General features: G+C 44.4%; 2 protein-coding genes across 3 annotated transcripts in view; one reads left to right on the forward strand and one right to left on the reverse strand.

The window, feature by feature from the left end:
• LOC144099167 (putative glutamate receptor) overlaps positions 1-21,142 on the reverse strand; it is a 71,059-nt gene that overhangs the window by 36,840 nt on the left and 13,077 nt on the right. The gene's annotated exons all lie outside the window — the stretch shown is intronic.
• On the forward strand, positions 1,004-20,966 carry LOC144099166 (uncharacterized). 2 transcript variants are annotated; one of them, XM_077632291.1, is made up of 4 exons: positions 1,004-1,206; positions 9,720-9,896; positions 16,143-16,277; positions 17,571-20,966. In XM_077632291.1, exons 1-4 carry the CDS (start codon positions 1,165-1,167, stop codon positions 17,760-17,762), a joined length of 546 nt encoding a protein of 181 aa, XP_077488417.1. In that variant the 5' UTR covers positions 1,004-1,164; the 3' UTR covers positions 17,763-20,966. The 2 variants fall into 2 exon arrangements, with proteins under 2 accessions (XP_077488417.1, XP_077488418.1); XM_077632292.1 differs by having other exon boundaries at positions 16,152-16,277.

Consider the following 21,142-nt stretch of genomic DNA (forward strand, 5'->3'; position numbering starts at 1 on the left):
CCTCAAATGACTAATCAGAGTGTGTAGTAAGCGTACTAATCGTATTTCCTGGCACTTCTTTCTGGAGGTAGTAAATATTGCTAAAGGTAGTTACTGTTATTACTTCCTCGATCTTATGAACGTTCCTAAAGGTGTTTCCTGCTGCTACCTTCTGACGTAGTTAATGTTACTACGCAGCACCTAATATCGGCAGTACGTACCTAGGTGGTAATATATTTGACGAGTTGTTATTGCGCTCAAAGTTAGTCAGCGCTGCTACCTTTTTTTTTAAGAGTACGGCAGTGGGAAACACACCAGAATAATTTGATACCTATAATGTTTCCATATGGTAGCATCACTTTCTCGTGTTAGCTGGCGAACTGTGAGATGTGACGTTGGGTACACAAAATAGTCAATACCGTAATGCAATCAGGTTAAAGAAATAAGGTGGTGTTAAAAGCGCTGTCAATAGAATAAAATTGGAGATTGCTATGACAGTTGGCAGCAACCTATCTTGCAGGCAGCAGCGCAGCCGATGGCAGCACAACTGGCGGTATAGTTGCAGTCTGCGCATGCGCGTTTTCTTTCTTTTTATGGATGGAAAGGCGAATAAAACGTTCATTGAAAGCTAGCGTTGTGGTGTGTTCTCCCTGTCTCTCCTTGTTTTTGCGGGAAACCATTAGTAGCGCTGTGTCACAAACTAGCCAAACACTCCACACTTTGCCGTTCAGCTCACCACGCGAGCTATCAAGAAAAGAAAACCCAGTGTTAGTCAATTTATTCTCAGTCAGCCAATACATTGATCTTTTTTTCGCTACACATATCCTCGGCCACCTGTCAGGTTTCATTCCTCCATTAAGGGGGACGCTACAGTGCAGCAATGCGCACCGCTAGAAGCTAGCGCTCTCTGCGGAGAATGTTCCGAAAGGGCGAGGATGAAGCTAGCCAGTCATGTTGATAGAGGGAGCAACGCTACAATAGAGTTATTGGGGCGTCGGCGCCAACATCCGCTGCCGTGCGCGCTTCAACGCCGGCGCCTGCACGTTGCCTCACCTGTCGCGTCATAAGAAATGCATTCGGTGCGATCGCCGCGACATCAATTTGCGTGCAGCACGTGAAACAGCACTGTTATAGCTGTCTAACGTATCGAAATGATAGCAAATAGCGCGACTTCGACATCCAGCCATGGTCTCTTTTGGGACGTCAAATACGACCTCATTGAACCAGGTAAAGACATGTTTTCGTTGCGGTTGCATTCTTCGTTTTTTAATCCGTTTGTTTTTGCTGCACTGGAGGGATCTGTGGCAAACTGTTCCGAAAATGAGGCAACCTTTTTCGCCCTTTTGGGCTATCGAAGACCAGTTCCTTGCTGTTATTATTATTCTATTACTACCGTTGTCATTACAACATGGGTCCGGGGTAGAAGCTTGTATTCCGTCTGCTGCGAGACGTCGCAACACATAAAGAGCGTGTAACATCACTTCTCAATGCCAGTAGCCTGTAGGCTACTTTTGATATCTAAGTCTTTGCAAGGTTCTTCGTTACATCCATCAAGCACAATTTTTAGCGCTTTCCTTTTTCTTATTTTCTTGGGACTTACTTTTCTCTGTAACCACGCCGACCGCTAGAGCCTTGTGGAATGACACACGGGAGGTCGACGAGTGTGATGTTCGAAGTTAATCACTGATTTAAACAAGCAAGTATACTTTTGGAGAATTTTTAAATTGCACGCGCTACTCTAAACGGCTGCGCAACACATGAAAAACGTGAAGGTATAGAAGACCCAAAGCGGGAACCTGCATGTTTATAATAAACTCTTCGACTCACATGCTGATGCATAGACGAAAAAAAAAGCATCAGGGTGAAATATAAGCGAAGCTTTTCTCAACCGCTTATGCACAATAAATAGGCTTTGCCGAGCAGAATGAGCACGACAAAGCAGGGTATAGGACTTCAATTTTTTCCCCGTGAAACCTCGAGCCGAGTAGCTGTTTTCGAGACGACGTTGGTCTTTTCTCGTGTTGCATTTTTTGATTGATACTTAATCGGCTACTATTTTATATATTTCGTTATGACATGTGGTTTAATTGCCCGATTCGCTTCGTTCCTTTTTTTAACTACGGACAAGACATGCCACCAGTCAGGTAGGGTTCGCTTTGGTCCACTGCATCATGCACTCCCACTAAATTTCTAATACACGAGTGGCGAATAAGCCATGACGTCGGCCATGGATAATTTCTCCACTATTCTTATGCGCATGTCTGCGCGATTTGAGTGTGTCGGCTGCCCCAAATGAAGCTGATTAGGAGTAAAATTTACCCTAAAATTTATTGAAGGTCATCAGTAGTTATGTGCCTGCGTAAGCCTCTCCACAAACTAATCACTGCTATCAACAGAGCCTGTCATATGCACCGCTCACAAATACAATGGTATTTAGGGGTTACTAATGCCTGACGAAGACTGATTCATTTCAAAACCAGTCGTGGATTCGTACCGGATGTGGCATCACTGAGTTAGTCGTTACATACCCTGGTCTACCTACGCTACACGCGGTTACGTTTTGATTGCACTGACGAAAAGTGCATTCCCTGGAGTATATGCAAGACTTCAGACATCGGGACAGCTTCCGAGAAACCTGAGTAATCCTGCTTATGTAGATTTTGAGCTTAATTATTTCACTAAATAGCCTCCGTGGTGGATCAGTGGTTAAGGCGGTCGGCTGCTGACCCAAAGGCGCGGGATCTATCCCGGCCGCAGCCGTCGAATTTCGATGGAGGCGAAATTCTAGAGGCCCGTGTACTGTGCGATGTCAGTGCTCGTTAAATAACCCCAGGTGGCCGAGATTTCTGGAGCCCTTCACTACTGCGTCTCTCACAGCCCGAGTCGCTTTGGGAACTTAAAACCCTATAAACCATAAACCATTTCATTAAATGGTAACTTTTCTCTTGCCGATCATGTACTTAACGCTGTGATTCTCAATAAATATCATCCCTATGCGATAATGGACAAATAAAAACAAAATACCAAGCATCGTAACGCTCCGCTATTCCGCAAAGAAGTCGTCCTCGGTTTTTACCGGCAACTTCAATACGGTATTAACGCATTCACACATTCTAGCGTGGAATCTATCGCACACGTGCTATTGCATAGCTGAATCTTATATAAAGTGCAAGGTTCCTTTCACTATAGTTATTATATGCAGCGATCATGTACGATAAAACGCATCGCTTCATAAGCAAGCGACTTTACGAGCTCGGCTCATAATATTTGTACCGCTCCCGAGAGATTTCGCCAAAAGCTTGGCTTCATGCGGCCTATGGAATCTCAAGCGTTTTCGAGTTTGAGACACTCCGATGTAATCCCAACGAGCAGTTACGTTTTTCATAGGAAACGCGGACGAGAATCCAGGCAGAATTCTCCATAACCGAGGCTTAGGGCCCACCTCCTTCAGTGTACTTAACGTTTTTCTTACACCGTCCCCGTTACGTCACGTGTTATGATTTCTTCGTCTGCATGCGCTATCGTAAAGCGGTCGAGGTTAGGCTCCGCCACCTGGGGTATTTCAGGCGAGAAATCCAACCAAATGGACAGAATGCGGAATTTCTCTGGGCGGATCAAAAGCTCTGCCAGTCGGAATTAGCCACGAGTCCTCCAGTAAAGCCTTCTCTCCGCATGAAACGCAGGTTTTATGGGATGTTATTGTGGTGGCCTTGATACATTTGCTTTTCTTAGAGGGAGAGACGCTACAGGGGGGCGATATAGCCGGAAGAGAATTAGGCGAGATAAATGCAGAAACCATCTACGAGAGCTCGAAGCTTTGAAGAAAGGAAACGAAAACCAGGTGTCGCTGATTGCGCTCAGATAGCTGGCCAATGAAGCACGCCTTCCTTCATTCGGGTTGTCATGTTTGGTGGATAGAATACTTAAGCAGGCAGGGAACATTGGGAAGAACGTTGATATAGTCAGCATGACTGGCCCTCAGTCTCCTACGGTGCAAGAAGCAAGCAAGGAAAGAGCAGACAATGCAGCCACACGTACATATTGTCTGTATCCGGAAAAATTAAGCCAGTAATATAAAAGTAATAAATCGCATTCAGTGTGCGCGCGAGACAACCACTAGAGATACAAAAGTACAAACGCAGTGCGATATATAACAACTGGAGGCTGGCGTTAGCTTTCTCGTTCTAAAAATTGTGACTGATTAACAGGCGTGTGGGAGTGTACACAAGATCAATCTTCGGAATTTGTAATTTGTATAGCAACGTTCCAAGTGTGTAAATAAATCTCTGGTTACTAATTAGTCCTTCGACGCTAAACAATCCAGCTTTCTTGTCGACGTGCTGAATATATGAAATTTCTTTTCACTACGCGTCTTTTGGGGGCACTTTTTTTTTGCCAGAAGCGGCTATCCTCGGCAGGCGAGAAAAAAATGAAGCGTAAGATTCACTTCTTTGCACCTGCGGTAACAAGAAATGAGTTTTAAATCAACGTTTTCAAGTTGGCCCTTCATGACTAGAAAGAACTGTTTAAAGTTTTTGCAGGCCGCTCAAAACCCAACTACATAACTGTGAAATTATTCGACGCACCTTGCTGTTTGATTTCCCTATTGGTTTTCGAACGACTTCTGGAGTCCTCGGAGTTTTCGTTGTAGAGATGCAGTTTAGTCGGTCTGCCTGTGCAAGGGCCTCCCCGCATTTCGCCCCCATACACCGCGCATCGCGACAATGCGCTGCGCGGGAAACAACCAACGGGCCTTCCCTCTGAGTAATAATAATAATAATAATAGTTGGTTTTTGGGGAAGTAAATGGCGCAGTATCTGTCTCATATATCGTTGGACACCTGAACCGCGCCGTAAGGGAAGGAATAAAAGAGGGAGTGACAGAAGAAAGGAAGGAGAGGTGCCGTAGTGGAAGGCCCCGGAGCAATTTCGACCACCTGGAGATCTTTAACGTCCCCTGTTTGACTACCAAAGCGAAAACGGGAAGCCGCATCTCGGAAGAAGGGTTCTTTTCAGTTATAACGGCGCAGAAAAAGCCCTGTTTGAGTGTCAAAGCTTTTTCTGTGCCGTTAAAACTGAAAAGCACCCTTCTTGAGATGCGGCTTCCCGTTTTCGCACCGCTTATCTCGGCGGTACCATGATTTGTTGCCGGTACACTGCTTTTGAGCAAAGCGTCTACCAGATGCCGCTCTCGCTCCAAATTGCTGCGCTGACTCATCTCCTGGCGCTATGCGCGGCGCCGCCCGCCGCCGCGAATATGCATCACGGTACACCTAGACAGCTGCCATTGGTTTCTCGCCGAGGAGCGTACGCAAGGGCCACGCGCAGTCTCGACGTGGTTACGCGGTTCTCTTGGTTGGAGTAGATACCGGCTTTGCGGCCGGAGCAGCGGAGCGACCTCTACGACAATTCTGTGAAGGGGCTGCGCGCGTAGCAGACGACGCCATCGCAGCGAGAGATGGCGAAGGAGGAAGCCGCGTCGGATGCGGAGGGCGGATGGGGTACGTGCGATTAATATTCGCTGTTCAAAGACCTCAGCTCAGTGACATGTTATCGCATCAGGGTTGTTGTTCGTTCGTTGGTCTGGCCTGTTTCCTTTTATAAAGGCAATGATGAGCGTCGCAAATGTAGGGATTTCTGGCGTTCATGAGCGCGTGTGGAAGTTTTTCTTATGCGCGTAATCGATTAGAAATGAGCGTTCTCTTGCCTTTTCGAAGTGTCATTGTTACTCTTGTAACTTAGTGTGACGGGCTACTGAGTTGTATTGACTTTTTTTTTTCGGCAAAAGAAAGCTCGGTTCCAAATATACCAATGCCCGCCTGTGACGCGGAAGAAACACAGTAGAAAGATTTAAAACCTAATTTGTTTCGATGTGGCTGCCTCGCTTTATTTCGGTGCATCGCGTCTGCGAAAAATGACATCTGGACGATATTAACGTGCTAAAGCGACTGAGGCTATGATGCACGAAATATAGTCAGCATACAGTGCTTCTATGCAGCTCTACAGAGACAAAAACCGTCGTATCGCCTTGGCGGCGTACAGTCGCATTAATGGCGTGACATTAACCAATATGCATAGGTGTTATTACAGCCATAATTAAGAGCCCTAATGTTGCTTTTAATATACTATAACAAAATAATGCCAACATCTATCACGGATGCCAGCAACTGGTTTTTCTAGCAGCAGCCCTGCCGATGATGGCGTTGTCTGTTGTGTGATTTCTTTTATAAAAAAATTTTGAAATGTGATCAAGAAAGCTTAAGCAGTGAATGCAGTGCTACTTTAATGAAAAAACGAAAAGTATGTCGCCTTGAGTTGATATCAGGAAGAACAACTGCCTGAACGACGCTGGGCCTTGGTAATAAAATACAGTGTATTCACTCCAGGTTTTCGCTATGTTACACGCCATGACAGAACACTGCTTGCGGCTACCATCCGCTCCTACTTGGTATTTATAGCCAAATTGAAACATAAATTCTCAAGTAAACCGTGAAATCAGCCGTCTTTATTGCCGCCATGTGTTCACGTCTACCGCAATATGTCAATATTTTTGTACTCCTCTGCGACAAAAGGCTGTTCCTTCAATCCTACCCCTTGCTAAACATTTTTCATTCACTTTGCTATAAAACAATGAGTTGGTGATTGACAGCAGCTCCCGCTTCTACTTTTCACATAGTTTTCATTTAAGTACTGCGATGCTAAATCGCTCCATCATTAGCAAATCGAAACTACAATTGGAATGTTCTGCTCAATACGTTATACAATCGGTTAAACATGTTTCCAACTAATTCTCACAATAGTTCGCTGCTAAGAAAATGGGTGACAAACGCTAAATGATTTCCTTCGGATATTTTCATTTACTGCGTTCTTCAACGCGTCAGTAAGTGTATAAACACGTACAGAAAAAGACTGGGCAGTTGCACTTTCTCCACAGTTTCGTTTTGATCTATGTCTCGTATGGGGTACATGCGCATCATTCGGCATTTCAAACAGCGAGTCAAACTGCTTTTTCTTTTCTTTCTAGGTGTGAAGGACCATGCACACCTTTGATGATTCCGCTTGTCAAGTGTGAATTTCGCATTTCAGACCAGCAGTCTGTATTTAACCGCGATAAAAATTTAGATGAAGGCAACAGTTCGTGCGCAAGAAGGGGCCCGTTTACTGTCTGCAAAGCTCATTATGCGCATAACCGGGTTTGTAGGTTCATCTCTGAGAGGCTTAGCGAAATCTCTTGTATTAAATTTTCTGCGCTTTTATACCAGCACCATGCATGCGCACTTTCACACAGGCTCCAGCAGCAGATATGAGCAATTACTCCTTACTTTAGAAGCGCGGACATCTGTGTTTATTGGTAAGACGGGAAGCGAACTTAAGGGGCGCGAAGAGCGTTGTATGTGGGCGTCGTCCTTGTCATTTTGTTCCTATTTGCCTTCGTTATTGTCTGTTCCCGCTATCTCCATTTCCATCAGCATCATACCTGGTGTTTCAACTTAGATGTTCTGAATATCTTAAAAATGGCTTTTTAAGCTAGAATAGCACTTTTTTCGAGACAGCATTGTCCGCCGTCTAGCGCATCACAATATGGCGAAGAGGTGCTAGCTGGTAGGATGGTTAACTAGTACTGAATAATTAATTTTTAACCATTACTGTTGGTGCCGCCGCGGTGGTTCACTGGTTATGGCGCTCATCTGCTGATCCTAGACACGCTGGTTAGATCGCGGCCACGGCGGTCGAATTTCGATGGAGGCGAAATTCTACAGGCCCGTGTACTGCGCGATGTCAGTGCACGCAAAGAACCCCAGATGGTCGAAATTTCCGGAGCCCTTCACTACGGCGTCCCACGATCATAGCCTGAGTCGCTTTGGGACGTTAAAACCCCGTAAACCTATTACTGTTGGTACCCCTGTTTATTGCGAAGCGTGTAGCGCATCTTACGTGATATCGGCCTCACCTTTTAGAACTTCGAAAACAAAATTACCCTCGCCTCTGTGTCCAAACAAATTTTCGCTATTTCGACGGTTTATGTGCACTGGAGAGGTTGCTTCGCCAACAAACTTTTAGCTCGTATTTTGGCGTGATGTCGGCAGAATTTTCGGGTCACAGCGCTGAGTATAACTGCGTTTCAGAAATTCTAGAAACTGATATAGATATTGCTTACGGTGTGCTACACGCCTCTCAATAAATAGGGATACCAACAGTAATAATTAAAAGTTAGCTACTCAGTATTATTTAACCAGCCTACTAGTTAGCACGTCTTAGGTGTATTCTGACGCACTACAGCGCTACAATGCTATGTCGCAAAAAGCGCTTTCCCCGATCAAAAAGCGTATCTTCAATAATTATAGAACGTCCCAGGTGAAATACCCGGCATGCTTTCTCAGTTTGCTGAAACCATTCCTCAAAGCGTCATACCTATGGACAATGGGTTGCGGAAGACCACTTTTTATTGGAAATAATTGAGATCTCTTCCTATCTTTATGCAGTTGATTTTTCTCTCGAATTATCCGACTCCGGATCTTCCGAAAGGCGGTCTCCATGGTGTCTACCACGGTATGTTTCACTGCAAATTAGTTTATCAAATAAAATGTGCGTGAGCGAAAAGAAGTGTAAACGAAAACATATTTTCTATTGTTTCCGAAGCCCACAATAGAGACCTTTAAGGCTGCTTTGTGTTTCTCTTTTCCATAGTATCAAATCTGGCAATGCAAAATTAAGCGCGCAAAATGTTTAACCTTTATAGCAGCGCCTTTAAAGCCAAAATGCGCCGTTGGTTACAAGGGGCGTGTTCCGCGCTGAAAAGCACAAATATGCCAGATTTAAATACAAATTACTGCGCACCCTGTTATTCGAGGTAACTAAGTACAATTACCCACCTAACTAGCAAAATTGACCAAAAACAGATCGATGCCATCATTTAATGATTTGCGACGAGCTACTGGACTTGAGGAGGATTCTACCGTCGTTTTGCATGTCGGGAAGCAAAAGTGTAGCCGAAAATATAAAGTACTATTTCGTTCCCCATGTCTCCTCGATGAAATCGGTGGAAATACCAGATTTCATTAGATGTATTTCTTTTCTGTCCTTATTTTCAGTATAATAATAATAATTGGTTTTTTGGGGGAAAGGAAATGGCGCAGTATCTGTCTCATATATCGTTGGACACCTGAACCGCGCTGTAAGGGAAGGGATAAAGGAGGGAGTGAAAGAAGAAAGGAAGAAGAGGTGCCGTAGTGGAGGGCTCCGGAATAATTTCGACCACTTGGGGATCTTTAACGTGCACTGACATCGCACAGCACACGGGCGCCTTAGCGTTTTTCCTCCATAAAAACGCAGCCGCCGCGGTCGGGTTCGAACCCGGGAACTCCGGATCAGTAGTCGAGCGCCCTAACCACTGAGCCACCGCGGCGGGGCAATATTTTCAGTATGCCGATTTTATTTTCAGTATGCCGATCTATGTGAGCCTGTACATATTAATTCTTATTGTGTAAATAGTTTTTGTGTATATTACCTCTCCCCCTATCCTCTCCTCATGTCCCCTCACCTCTTTCATTTCATTTCTCCATTCTGCTTGCTATCCTTTATTTCCGCTGCCCCAGCTCAGGTGCTTCAGTATCGATGGCAGATGCCGGGGCTAGCAAAAATCTTTTCCTTCCTTTATACTATTACTTTAATAAACCATTTACAACTAGTACTACTACGTGAGTGCGACATTAAAAGCGGTGCTTTTTTCTTTCTCTATAGCAGGGGCCTGAAGCAGTGTGTCCTCCAACGCCTAATGTCAGTGTTAAAAAGACAAACGTCGTCTACAATATTGTCGTTCCGGGTGGAGAAGCGGACAAGGTTTTCAATATTTTGGGGAATCAAAATCAAAGCGATTATGGTCCCATCTACAAGCGTACTCTCAGGAGTCCTACAAAGGTACGTAGTCGCACCTCATTGTAAATTGCCTGATGATCTTTCTAAACTGTCTGCACTTGAAAACATTTAAGTCAGCGGGTTAACTTTTGTACACGGATGTGAACAATAAACGCCAAGAAATGAAACTTTTTTCATAAAGCTCTCAGATGTTCCGATGCGTGTTCATAAAGGAAAAAAAAACAATGCAGGGGACACTTAAGCGCCGCCTTGAGGGTATGACGCCCTAGTACTAATGGGTTAGTGCCCATAACTGCAGAATTCGTCATTCTCTGAATGACAGTCGTAGAACATTTGCAGTCCTCATACTACTACTGGCGCAATGGCGCAGTGGTTAATCGATGCGCCACTGCGCTGCGATGGCAGGTGCGGTCACTGGTGGGGCTTGTGCAATTCAGGTTGCCCTTCTCGGTCATTCTCTCGTGAGTATCATTAATTTACCGGCCACGTGACATGGCGCGCAGTTTGCTCACAATCCGATGGGCAGGCTGTGATGACGCCACAACGTCACGTGACCTAGTGGCCCACGTGAATCCTATACGTTGCTTCTCTACGGATTTTTCGTGGATTTTTCGCTCGCGGTCAACTACCCCGACGACGACTCCGGATTTTCTGCGACACGAGGTCCTTAACGCTGTCGCGTTAAAAGCAGGAGACAAATTCGTGATAGTGCCTACTCTAAGCCTAAATGGATCGCTTGATCACTGATGCACATCATAAAAAACACCCCTAACTTATATTTTCTATTGTGTGCAGTTGATGAATAGTAATTTTTTCGTGCATACAATGAGCTGCACGTAGAGGTCTTTGTGCATGTGATATACATCAGGCCATGTTTCTCAGCAGCTTTTACAGTTGTCGCAGGGTGATGTATTGTTGTGATTTGGCACCATACCGCTGCCACCAATGTTGTGATTTGGCATCCCACCGCTGCCACCAATGTTGTGACTTTGAGGTGGTCCCGTAGCGCCCGCCACCCGTTTCGTGACTGAGCGCTGCCAGCTATCTTGTCGATAGCGAAGACTCCGAGTCAGGCGTCTGTGAGAGTAACTAAAGGGGATTTTGGACACTATGTACAAGTCATTATACAGGACAAGATTGGCACGGGGGCCGAGAGCTAACAGCAAACTCGACTGTTCTCGCACGGCGACGTCCGGCGAGACTCCAACGTGTCACACATCTCACTCCACTCGTGAACGGCACTCGCCTCACGGTGGGTCGGTCTCTCTGTGGATAGGGCTCCGGTAGATCGGTGTCTCTCCAGGCGGCAGCGTTGGGGCTTATAAAGACCCGAGTAACGGTTGTCCCTCAAACGGTCCAATACAAAGCCAGCACAGGACGGCCGTCCGAGAGGTCCAACCAGCGACCGCGCTGGCCACCCGCTTCATGTTTGCCGCGCGCGGTGACTTCCAGGGGGAAAGGGAACCGGCGCCTCGCTGTCTAGCAATTTGTTGCACGTTTGGACATGTCGCTCGCCGATGCTCCTTCATAGGGCACCTCTGTGTAGAGGCGCAGCACCTTGGCTTGTCAAGGGAGCGTTAGGGCGCTGTTGCCTTGCGGCGCAGCACCGGGCTTGTCCAAGGGCGTTCGCAGGAGAAATATTGCATCCTGTAGAATTGGAATCCGGGCTGGTTGTCCGGGCACAACAGTACATAAACTCCCGTCAGCATCTGCTGGCGAGATATGAGGGCATCCAGCATGTTGTGCCTTGGCATTTGTGGCGCAGAGAATGGTAAAAGTGTGGTCTTGCTAACGATTGCCAGCGTCAATGCAGCTCGTCCATATGATCACGCAAGTGGTGGTTGTGATATCCTCGTCCTCACCAAAATGTCGTAAATAAGATCGTTTGCCTTCTTTGCCGGAAGACAGTGTTGTCGAGGTAATCTGCCCTTGAAGGGGCATCTGGGCCGGATAGTAAGTGTTGGCAGCCTATAATCTGGCTCTCTTAAGCGACCAAGTTAGCATTCGCCGCGCCTAGTGACAAGTTTTTGCATTGGGCAGAGGTAGACAACCTGGAAACCTCAATTTTCTTGCGGTTGATAGAACAAATTGCGCCTTCACTGCGTACTTCGGTCAGGGGCTCCGCACCGGCCCCCAAAGGCCTTGGTACCATTTCCGTAAAGGTGGATTCACACGATGGAACAAATCTCGAAGTACGATCGCGGGTCAGCACGAAATGACACTACGTAACTGATTGCCGTTGCTGCTAGTTGATTCACGAGCAGCGATTCGCGATATGTGCTGGAGACCTTTTCGCAGTAGTAATCCTTCGTGGATGGCACTTTATCTTTTTTTTATCCCGCGGAAGTACCTTATCCGGTACCTAACCCTGCACAGCGTAACAATGTCACGGTAGAAGACTAGAGGAAAGTGAGGAACAGCTTTAAAGGGCTAACCTGCGCTGCCGCGAAGCGCACATGAACGAGCGTCACACTGTTTCGTATACCGTTAATTTTAGTGGGCCTTATGCGCATCGGTATATGTGTTACCAATAGTCAGATGAAAAATGTTGCAGGAACTCGTCAGTATTGGGCGAAAGTCGTTTCTATTCTGCTTGCACGCTACTTCGTAGTGGCAAGCATCTCTCTCATGCAGTGGTCCCATCCGCTGCCGGTTGCTCATAAATTATCTTGAGAGAGAGTCACTGCTACGGCACAGTTGATGTCTGAGCTTGCTACTGTACAACTCGGTTAACTGAAGCTATTGTTCACTTTCCTTTAGCGTTTTAGCGCTTTTATATGCTACGCTGTACGAGCTTCGGCTTTTGATATGTTTCGGGAGCACGGGGAAAAAATTCGGGCGATTTTCTTCCAAAGGTTAAACGTGTAGCATGTTTCTTTAGTTGTCATTGGAGTAAATTTGATCGCTTGCACTGCAGAGACACGCTTAACCCTTAATCGTCTTCAGTCACGCCAAGCGGGACAGCCACCACGTCAATACTTCGGCAAAACAGCGCAGCGGTAGGTGCAGCACATTGCCGCCGTGCATAGAGTTTATAAATAATACTTAGAGGGAAAGCTGGCGCCACCGTCTATGCGATTTTTTTAAAGAAACTTCATCCACTGCAGGAATGCCGGGAAGGCGAGGTTTCTTTGCTCGGCTAGTGTTAGCCCTAAAACATACCTGCAATTTCGGAAAAATAAATGCTGGCCAAAAATATTGCAAGGAAACGTTCTTTTACAATCAAACGGTCCTATTAATGTGCAGAAAATCTGAAATCGGCGTCATCGTCGGCGTTTTGAGCGATAAATAGGGTGGCAGAGGGTGGCCCAGACGGCCACACCTGGGGAAGCTTCCTAGTTGAGCCACCTAGGTAACGTGACCTTGTGGCATCATCACAGCCTGCTCATCGGACTGTGGACAAACTAACCACCCTGATATGTGGCAGTTAAATTAATGACAGCAAGAGCAACTTGGGTCGCACAAGACCCACCGGTGGCAGCACCTGCCATAGCAGGGCAGTGGCGCATCTCTTAACCGCTAAACCATTGCGGAAGGAGTAGTGTGAGGACTCCCAGGGACATATGAATGTAAAGTTAAGAATGACCAATTCTGCATATACGGGCATAAACTCATTAACGCTGTCGCCTGATACCCTTAAGGCGGAGCTTAAGTGACCCCTCCGATTTTAGCAATGTCTCCTTTCTGTAATTCAATAAATTATCTGAAAAACGGATAGGTGTCAACGAGCGCCGAATTCGCCCACGGTGTGCTAGGGCTCTCTCTCTCTCTCTTTCGTCAGAATGGCTAACCGTCAAAACCATTTTTTGTGTGTACTTAACAGGCGCACTTTTCAGAACAAACATTCTTTTTAAAAATTGTGAAGGCTTAATATAGTACACTTAAGGAGCGCCCGTTTTGACATTGTAAAAAATAGAAATATTTTATACTTGGTGTCTGCTATCGCTTCTTCACGCCGTACGTTCGCGCCATCAGAAACTTTACCGAACCTTCACCGTTCTATAAGAAAGTTTGCGCGCCCAAAGTGCCGGCTCTCCATCTCCTGGCGCTGCGCTTAAGGATCTTGCGAAGAAAAACGTGAACCAGGAAGCTGAAGTCTGTCCTCCCACAAATAAGTGACGGCTGTGCTCGGGCTGAAAAGAACAACATGCTGGCATATCCGGGAATTAATTCATGAATTGTAAGTAGCTTTTGCATGCACTGCGCAGCCGGCGTCATACTTCGAAATCAGGCACATGCAACCCTCCACGAATAGGGTTAACGTCTGCGGCACTTTTAGCAGAAAAGTGTCCTCGAGGCTTTTACGAGATATGTGCAGAGTGGCGGCAATAGCAGGCTGTTGAGTTTAAAATTCACGAAAACATCGTGAAGCGCAGTGAGCCTTGCTACCTTTGAAGCGAAATCAGAAACAAGACTTCGGTTTTTCCTATGTATTGCTACACAGTATATTTTAGTTTGTCCTTGCTCTATATGATATGCGCCAAATGTTCTAGGGAATCCCTCCATTAGTTTTTTGAACATAGAGTTTTGGGGTAAGTAGAAGTTTTTACGGTATAGTAATACTAGTGTTGGCGGACGTAACAAAAAAAAACAAACAGGTGAATCATGGTAACTTCTAGTTAAATGGATAAATCAATTCTAATAGGTAACTTGTAACTATTACAATTAGACGTTTGGAGCCTACCGCCGGTAATCGCAATATAAGTTTTTATGACTTATAAAAGGCGATTACCTTCGCCTCTGTGGCTCAACTAATTTGGGCCATTTCTCGCGCGATTCGAAAACCGCGCAGATGCGCGAGGGCGCAAAGCGATGTCAGTCAAATCGCGCTATCGCGTCACTCATTGACGCTCGTACCACGTGACACTCTCTGCCCCGCCCATGTTGTCGCGCTGTCCGCTACTCGCCGCGCTGCTGCAATGCTACGTAACTGCTGCGCGTAACTCGTGCAGTGTACGAGTTACTTGCACTGGAGAAATTGCTTTGCCCACAAGGTTCTTGAAAGCCACGTATCTTGGCGGGATGAAGGCAAAATTTGTTGGGCCACAGCTCCAAGGGCAACCGCGGTTTCAAAATTCTAAAAACTGAATGAATATTACTTACGGTGGGGTACACAACTGCGGTCAACAATTCAGGAGCTAAACAGTAATAGTTAACTAACCAGTATTAGATAACCAACTTGCTAGTTAGCACGTCTTGGCTGACCTGTGATGCAGTACACCACTGACAATGCTATGCCGAAAGAAGTGCCCAACTCAAAAAGTCTATTTTTTAAAATTCGTAAAGTATTAGGTGAAACGCCCCGTATATAGTATACCATATTGTGTCGCATTTCGATGGAGGCGAAATACTAGAGGCTCATGTACTGTGCGATGTCAGAGCACGTTAAAGAACCCCGAGTGATCGAAATTTTCCGTAGCCCTCCACAAGGGCGTCTCTCATAGCCTGAGCCGCTTTGGACGTTAAACCCCATGAACGAACCATTGTTTCATTTCTGCGCCAGCTTTTCTCTTCTTCTTGCTCTTTTATTTTGTTATTGAGCTGTATTGTAGCAACCTCTTTTCAAACCCTATAAATACTGGTTTGCAACCATGACATACCACTCAGATTAAGACTGATTTCCAGACGAAACGTCAGTAAACCCTGGTTATGTTCTGAAACTAGTGTCAGGGAACTTTTTAGGTATATAGAATAAGGTCTTCAGCGCCCTCTTTCTCAACAGGTGTATACGTATGTATACGCCAGTATTTACACCAGTGAAGGCCGGACCACCGAGCTAAACTACTAGGAAATAATCTAAGGTGGCAGTAAGCTCCTGATGTAGGTGTGTGTGTGTGTGTGTGTGTGTGTGTGTGTGTGTGTGTGTGTGTGTGTGTGTGTGTGTGTGTGTGTGTGTGTGTGTGTGTGTGTGTGTGTGTGTGTGTGTGTGTGTGTGTGTGTGTGTGTGTGTGTGTGTGTGTGCGTGTGTGTGTGTGTGCGTGTGTGTGTGTGCGTGCGTGCGTGCGTGCGGGCGGGCGTGCGTGCGTGCGGGCGTGCGTGCGTGTGTGCGGGCGTGCGTGCGTGCGTGCGGGCGTGCGTGTGTGTGCGTGCGTGCGTGCGGGCGTGCGTGCGTGCGTGCGTGCGTGCGGCTATCCTAGTTTATTCAACCTGTTCATTCGCTCGCTAGTGCGACCTTCATAGAATTAAGAGATAACTGCTCGTTCATGTATTTCGGGATATAACATATTCAAGACAGTTTTTTTTCGCGTTTACCTTTCCTGGCATCTAAACTTTGCACACTTCAACAAGTTTATTCAGGTATGCCGCCTGCTGCTATTCTTCCTGGCCCTGTTGAGCATCGTCTTGGGAATCCTGGACTTGACATCTCCAAGGGTGCCTGGTAGAACGGCAGCAGATCTCGAATCTCGGAACGTGCAGTTCTGGGTATGTTTGTGGCGATGGGCAAATGCGAGCTAGATTGGCTCGGATCAAATAATCGTATATTTTTTTTTTAAACGATATTTGTTTCCACTGGCACAAATTGGGTATGCAATGATGGGCAAAAGAAGAAGATGATTGGAGATATATATATATATATATATATATATATATATATATATATATATATATATATATATATATATATATATATATATATATATATATATATATATATATATATATATATATATATATATATATATATAAGCAGACAAACAAATGAAATGAGGGGCTCGTTTGACAAACATATTAAAGAAACCAACTATATATATATATATATATATATATATATATATATATATATATATATATATATATATATATATATATATATATATATAGGCAGACAAACAAATGAAATGAGGGGCTCGTTTGACAAACATATTAAAGAAACCAACAATATATATATATATATATATATATATATATATATATATATATATATATATATATATATATATATATATATATATATATATATATATATATATATATATATATATATATACTGTGGCATCTTGTTTTCCTCTTGGGAAAGAGTGGGCCTCCATCCCATAAGTGAAAGGCGGCGGCGACACGGGGCAGGTGAACGGGGCGAGTGTGGCGGGGCAAAAGTGCGCGCAACGGCAATGGCGGACTAGTAGAAAACACTGGACGACTTGCTTTCAACTTGGAGTGACTGTTTCTGGCCGGTTACTTGCTCACTTTGCTCACTTTAGTTGCAGGGGTAAGCTGGAGCGCCATACTTCTTCCGGTTGCACGAAATGCTGAAACTATTTAAGCGACTTCAATGAAAAAAGGAGAAAACTGTTATTCAGGCCCCTTTTGTCCTACTGAATTAATTTCCTTGCCAATCCTTACGTTTTCAATATTCAGCAGTAGTGGCCTTATTGGTAATCAAAGTTTCGCCTGCTTATACTCCTTGAGCTTCAACATAGCAGCAACTAATCTTTGCAAATGAACAGAATAGAAGGAAATTCTTGCAAAAGTTCAATCAATATCTAGTGCAAGCGGTAACAAAAGATCTGATTGCAGTTATTTCAATGCGCCTCCATACAAAGTGAATCATACCTTTGTTGATTTCAACGTGTAGGACTATAGGATCTGAGGTCGTGCCTAGCAGTCGCTATATTATTAACTCGTCCATGCTTCGCGGTATTCCGCTCTCATGATCGAGTGTTTTTCGCCTAACATTTCTAGTAGCCAAACCTTGCACCTTTCGCCACCTATTTGCAGGTATGGCTCCTGCTGCTGTTTTGCCTGGTCCTTCTGAGCATCGTCGTGGGTCTCTTGGACGTGATATCTCCCAGGATGCGCTTCAGAAGGGCTGCAGTTCTCGAAGCCTGGAACGAGCACTTCCGGATGCTCTTTCTGTTTTTTTACTGGGCGATGTTTATGGCCGCAGGGCATAAAGGGGATATGCAATGATAGGTAAGATGACAGGATGCTTTATTAAAGGATAAAAGTTTGGCCGGTTTAATGAAGTCGATGACGACTGAGTGGTGATGCGGTTTTCGCGTCTAAGCAACATAGATTGTTCGGCGAGACAACCAGGTGCTGGATTCTCGTCGACTTGAGTGCCGGGCAATATCGGCCTAGCTGACCGGTATACGTAGTCAGTGGTGTAGCGCATCAGAGCATAGCTGAAACGTTCTAGCTAGTAGGCTGGTTAACTAATATTGAGTGGTTAAGTTTTGAAGCTTTCGAGGAGCTCGCAGAAGAAGCACCCCTCTTAGTGCACATAACTCGTCGAAATAGCCAGGATTTGTAGCCACCGCGCTGGCTGAGATGTTGTGCTACTCGGATGCTGACTCGAAAGCCGCGGGCTAGATCCCGGCCACGGCGGTCTCGTTTTAATGGAGGCGTAAACTAGAGGCCCGTGTACTGTGCGATGCTAGTGCACGTTAAAGGACCCCAGGTTGTGGAAATTATCCGGAGCCTTCCACTAAGGCTCCCCCCATAGCTGGAATCGCTCTGGGACGTTAAAACCTATTCATTAAACCAAGCCAATGTTCGGCTACAGCTCTAAGAGTAACTGCGTTTTGGAAATTATGAAAACATATATGGATACATGCTTACGTTGGGCTATACATGCCTCTCAATAAATAAGGAAACTAATAACAATAGTTGAAAACTTCACTATTCAGTAAAGCTGATGAGCTCACTAATTAGCACGGTCACGTTGAAACCACCAACGGAGTCAGTATTTGCACGCCAACTCATCTAACTTTCGATTTTTCTTAGCATGTCTTAGATGTATTTTAATGCGTTAAATCGCTGACAAAACTATCCTGGAAAAGCGCTCCTCTATTTCATAAAGCCCATTTTTAAATTTCAAAACTTAGGCGAAACACCCGGTGTTTTACCCGCTTCATCAAAGCAGGTAGTCTGAGAGGCGCCAAGGGCCACCTTAAAGCCGCTTGCAGCAAAGATGACTAGAACATTCATAGAGCCGCTCGATTGCGGGTAAAGGTCCGGCAAAGGAAAAAGAGTTTAGTCCCCTGCAAAGTGCGAATGCCCTGCAGAGGGGTCACAGGTGTGAAATTCTCCCACTAAAAAGCCTTAGCCCTTTTCTTTGGTGAAAAAAAAAAAAGAACATGCTTCGTTATCATTCCGCAGAATTGTGTTTAGTTGTTTCTTGTTAGACTGTGTTTTTTTTTTGAAAATATCTATGACGTTGAAATATTGCCCTCTCTTCCTAACTTGGATATTAGTGGGATATTAAAAATCATAGAAACATTACCAAATTCATCATCTGCCGGTGTTGACGGCACCAACCCGAAAATCCTGAAAAATATTAAGTTTTGTGTAATATCATATTATCTTTAATTTTTCAGCAGCCGCTTTCTTCATACTTACTGCAACGCGATCAGATCGCAGAGACATTTGAGATGGGGAGTCCTAAAAGCCACTGATTGCTGTTTACATCGCTCGCAGGTAAACATTTCAAGCCCTTTGGAAATAGTCTGGCTTTGCCGCGATCAATCTTACCCTCGAGTTCTAATCGGAGTTTTTTATCGTCCTCCTAACCATGACTCTTCGTTTAGTACTGTACTTCATGACGCTTTTAACAGATAAACAATCCTCTATCCAAACACTCCTATCTTATTGTTCGGTGACTTCAATTTTCCTTCCATAATTTGGTCCCATCTTGCATCCACTCTCTCAAAAAAAACATTTTTGATAAGCGAATTCGTTCAGACCTGCCTTACTTTTGAATTTTAACAAATAATAGATCATTCAACAAGAATAACAAACCATTCTGCTAACATTCTGGACCTTGTGCTGACATCCCAACCTGGTAGCTTTTCACCTATAACTTATCTAGGAGGGCTTAGTGATCACCTGGCTATTCATACTACTTTCACATGTCACCTACAGAATAAAAAGAAAAAGAAAACGCTTACCCTTTATGATAAAGGTGATTACAACAGTTTTAACCATGACCTCGCTGCTTTCCTCGATAACTTTACCCCTGATTTTCAAGTTCGTTAACTGGAATCAAACTGGTTACTTTTTAAGTCCGAAATTCAACGCCTTATCGATATACACATTCCTACTATCACAATAACAGAGCGACCTAGTTCCCCATGGTATAATAAAATACTAAAAGATTAAACAACAAAAAGAAAACGATTATTTCGTACAGCTAAAGCTACTAACATGGCGCACGCTTGGAATAAATATTTCACTGCCTCCACTAACTATGACGCCGAAATAGCCAAAGCTAAGGGTAACTTCTTTTCTTAAACCTTGCCTAATATGCTGCATAATAACCCAAAGCGCTTCTGGAAAATTATTACTGCGTCTAAGTCTAGCGCAATTTCACTAACTGATCATTCTGGACTTACATTATCTGACTTAGATGTTCCAAATATCCCAAATGATCAGTTTTGCTCTGTATTCACTGATGAACCTCTCGATAACCTCCCTGAAGTTCATTGTATTAATGATTCTCCTATGAAAAACATTATCGTTGAGCCGAGCGGGATATTAAAAATCATAGAAACATTACCGAATTCATCATCTGCCGGTGTTGACGGCATCAAGCCGAAAATCCTGCAAAAATACTAAAGTTCTGTGCAGTGTCCTATCTTTAATTTTTAAGCAGTCGCTTTCTTCGTCCTCACTACCACGTGATTGGCGGATCAGGAAGGTCATTTCAATCTACAGAAAAGGTAACCGATCATCACCACTTAATTACAGACCAATCTCTTTAACAAGTGTATGCTGTAAAATCATGGAACATATAATATATTCCCATACAGCCAAGTTTCTATCATCACATAATTTTTTTCATCTTAATCAATAAGGCTTCCGCAAAGGTCGTTGCTGTGGTACACAATTTGCTCTCTTCCTTAATGACATACATGCATGTCGAGATCATAGCTTTCCTACGGTTGCCGCATTCATAGATTTTGAAAAGGTCTTTGATAAAGTCCCTCATGCACGCCTCATTCTTAAACTTTCACGCCTAAACCTTCATCCTTTGGTTCTAGATTGGATCCGTGCTTTCTTAATTGACCGTTATCAATTCGTTCACGCTAATTCTCATTCGTCATCACTTTCCCCTGTTCTGTCTGGCGTTCCGCAAGGCCTCCTGTCTTAGGCCTCCTTCTAATTCTTATATATATATATATATATATATATATATATATATATATATATATATATATATATATATATATATATATATATATATATATATATATATATATATATATATATATATATATATATATATATATATATATATATATGATTTGCCCTCTAACATCACTTCTAACATACGGCTATTTGCTGACGAT

This window comes from Amblyomma americanum, chromosome 7 (assembly GCF_052857255.1).
Source record: "Amblyomma americanum isolate KBUSLIRL-KWMA chromosome 7, ASM5285725v1, whole genome shotgun sequence".
Lineage (NCBI taxonomy): Eukaryota > Metazoa > Arthropoda > Arachnida > Ixodida > Ixodidae > Amblyomma > Amblyomma americanum.

Excerpts from the sequence above, each read along its gene's own strand:
- LOC144099166 (XM_077632291.1), top strand. The coding sequence starts at position 1,165 with ATGGTCTCTTTTGGGACGTCAAATACGACCTCATTGAACCAG. Across the intron at positions 1,207-9,719 it reads ATACGACCTCATTGAACCAG|CAGGGGCCTGAAGCAGTGTG; the intron begins GTAAAGACATGT and ends CTTTCTCTATAG. Across the intron at positions 9,897-16,142 it reads CTCTCAGGAGTCCTACAAAG|TTTATTCAGGTATGCCGCCT; the intron begins GTACGTAGTCGC and ends CACTTCAACAAG.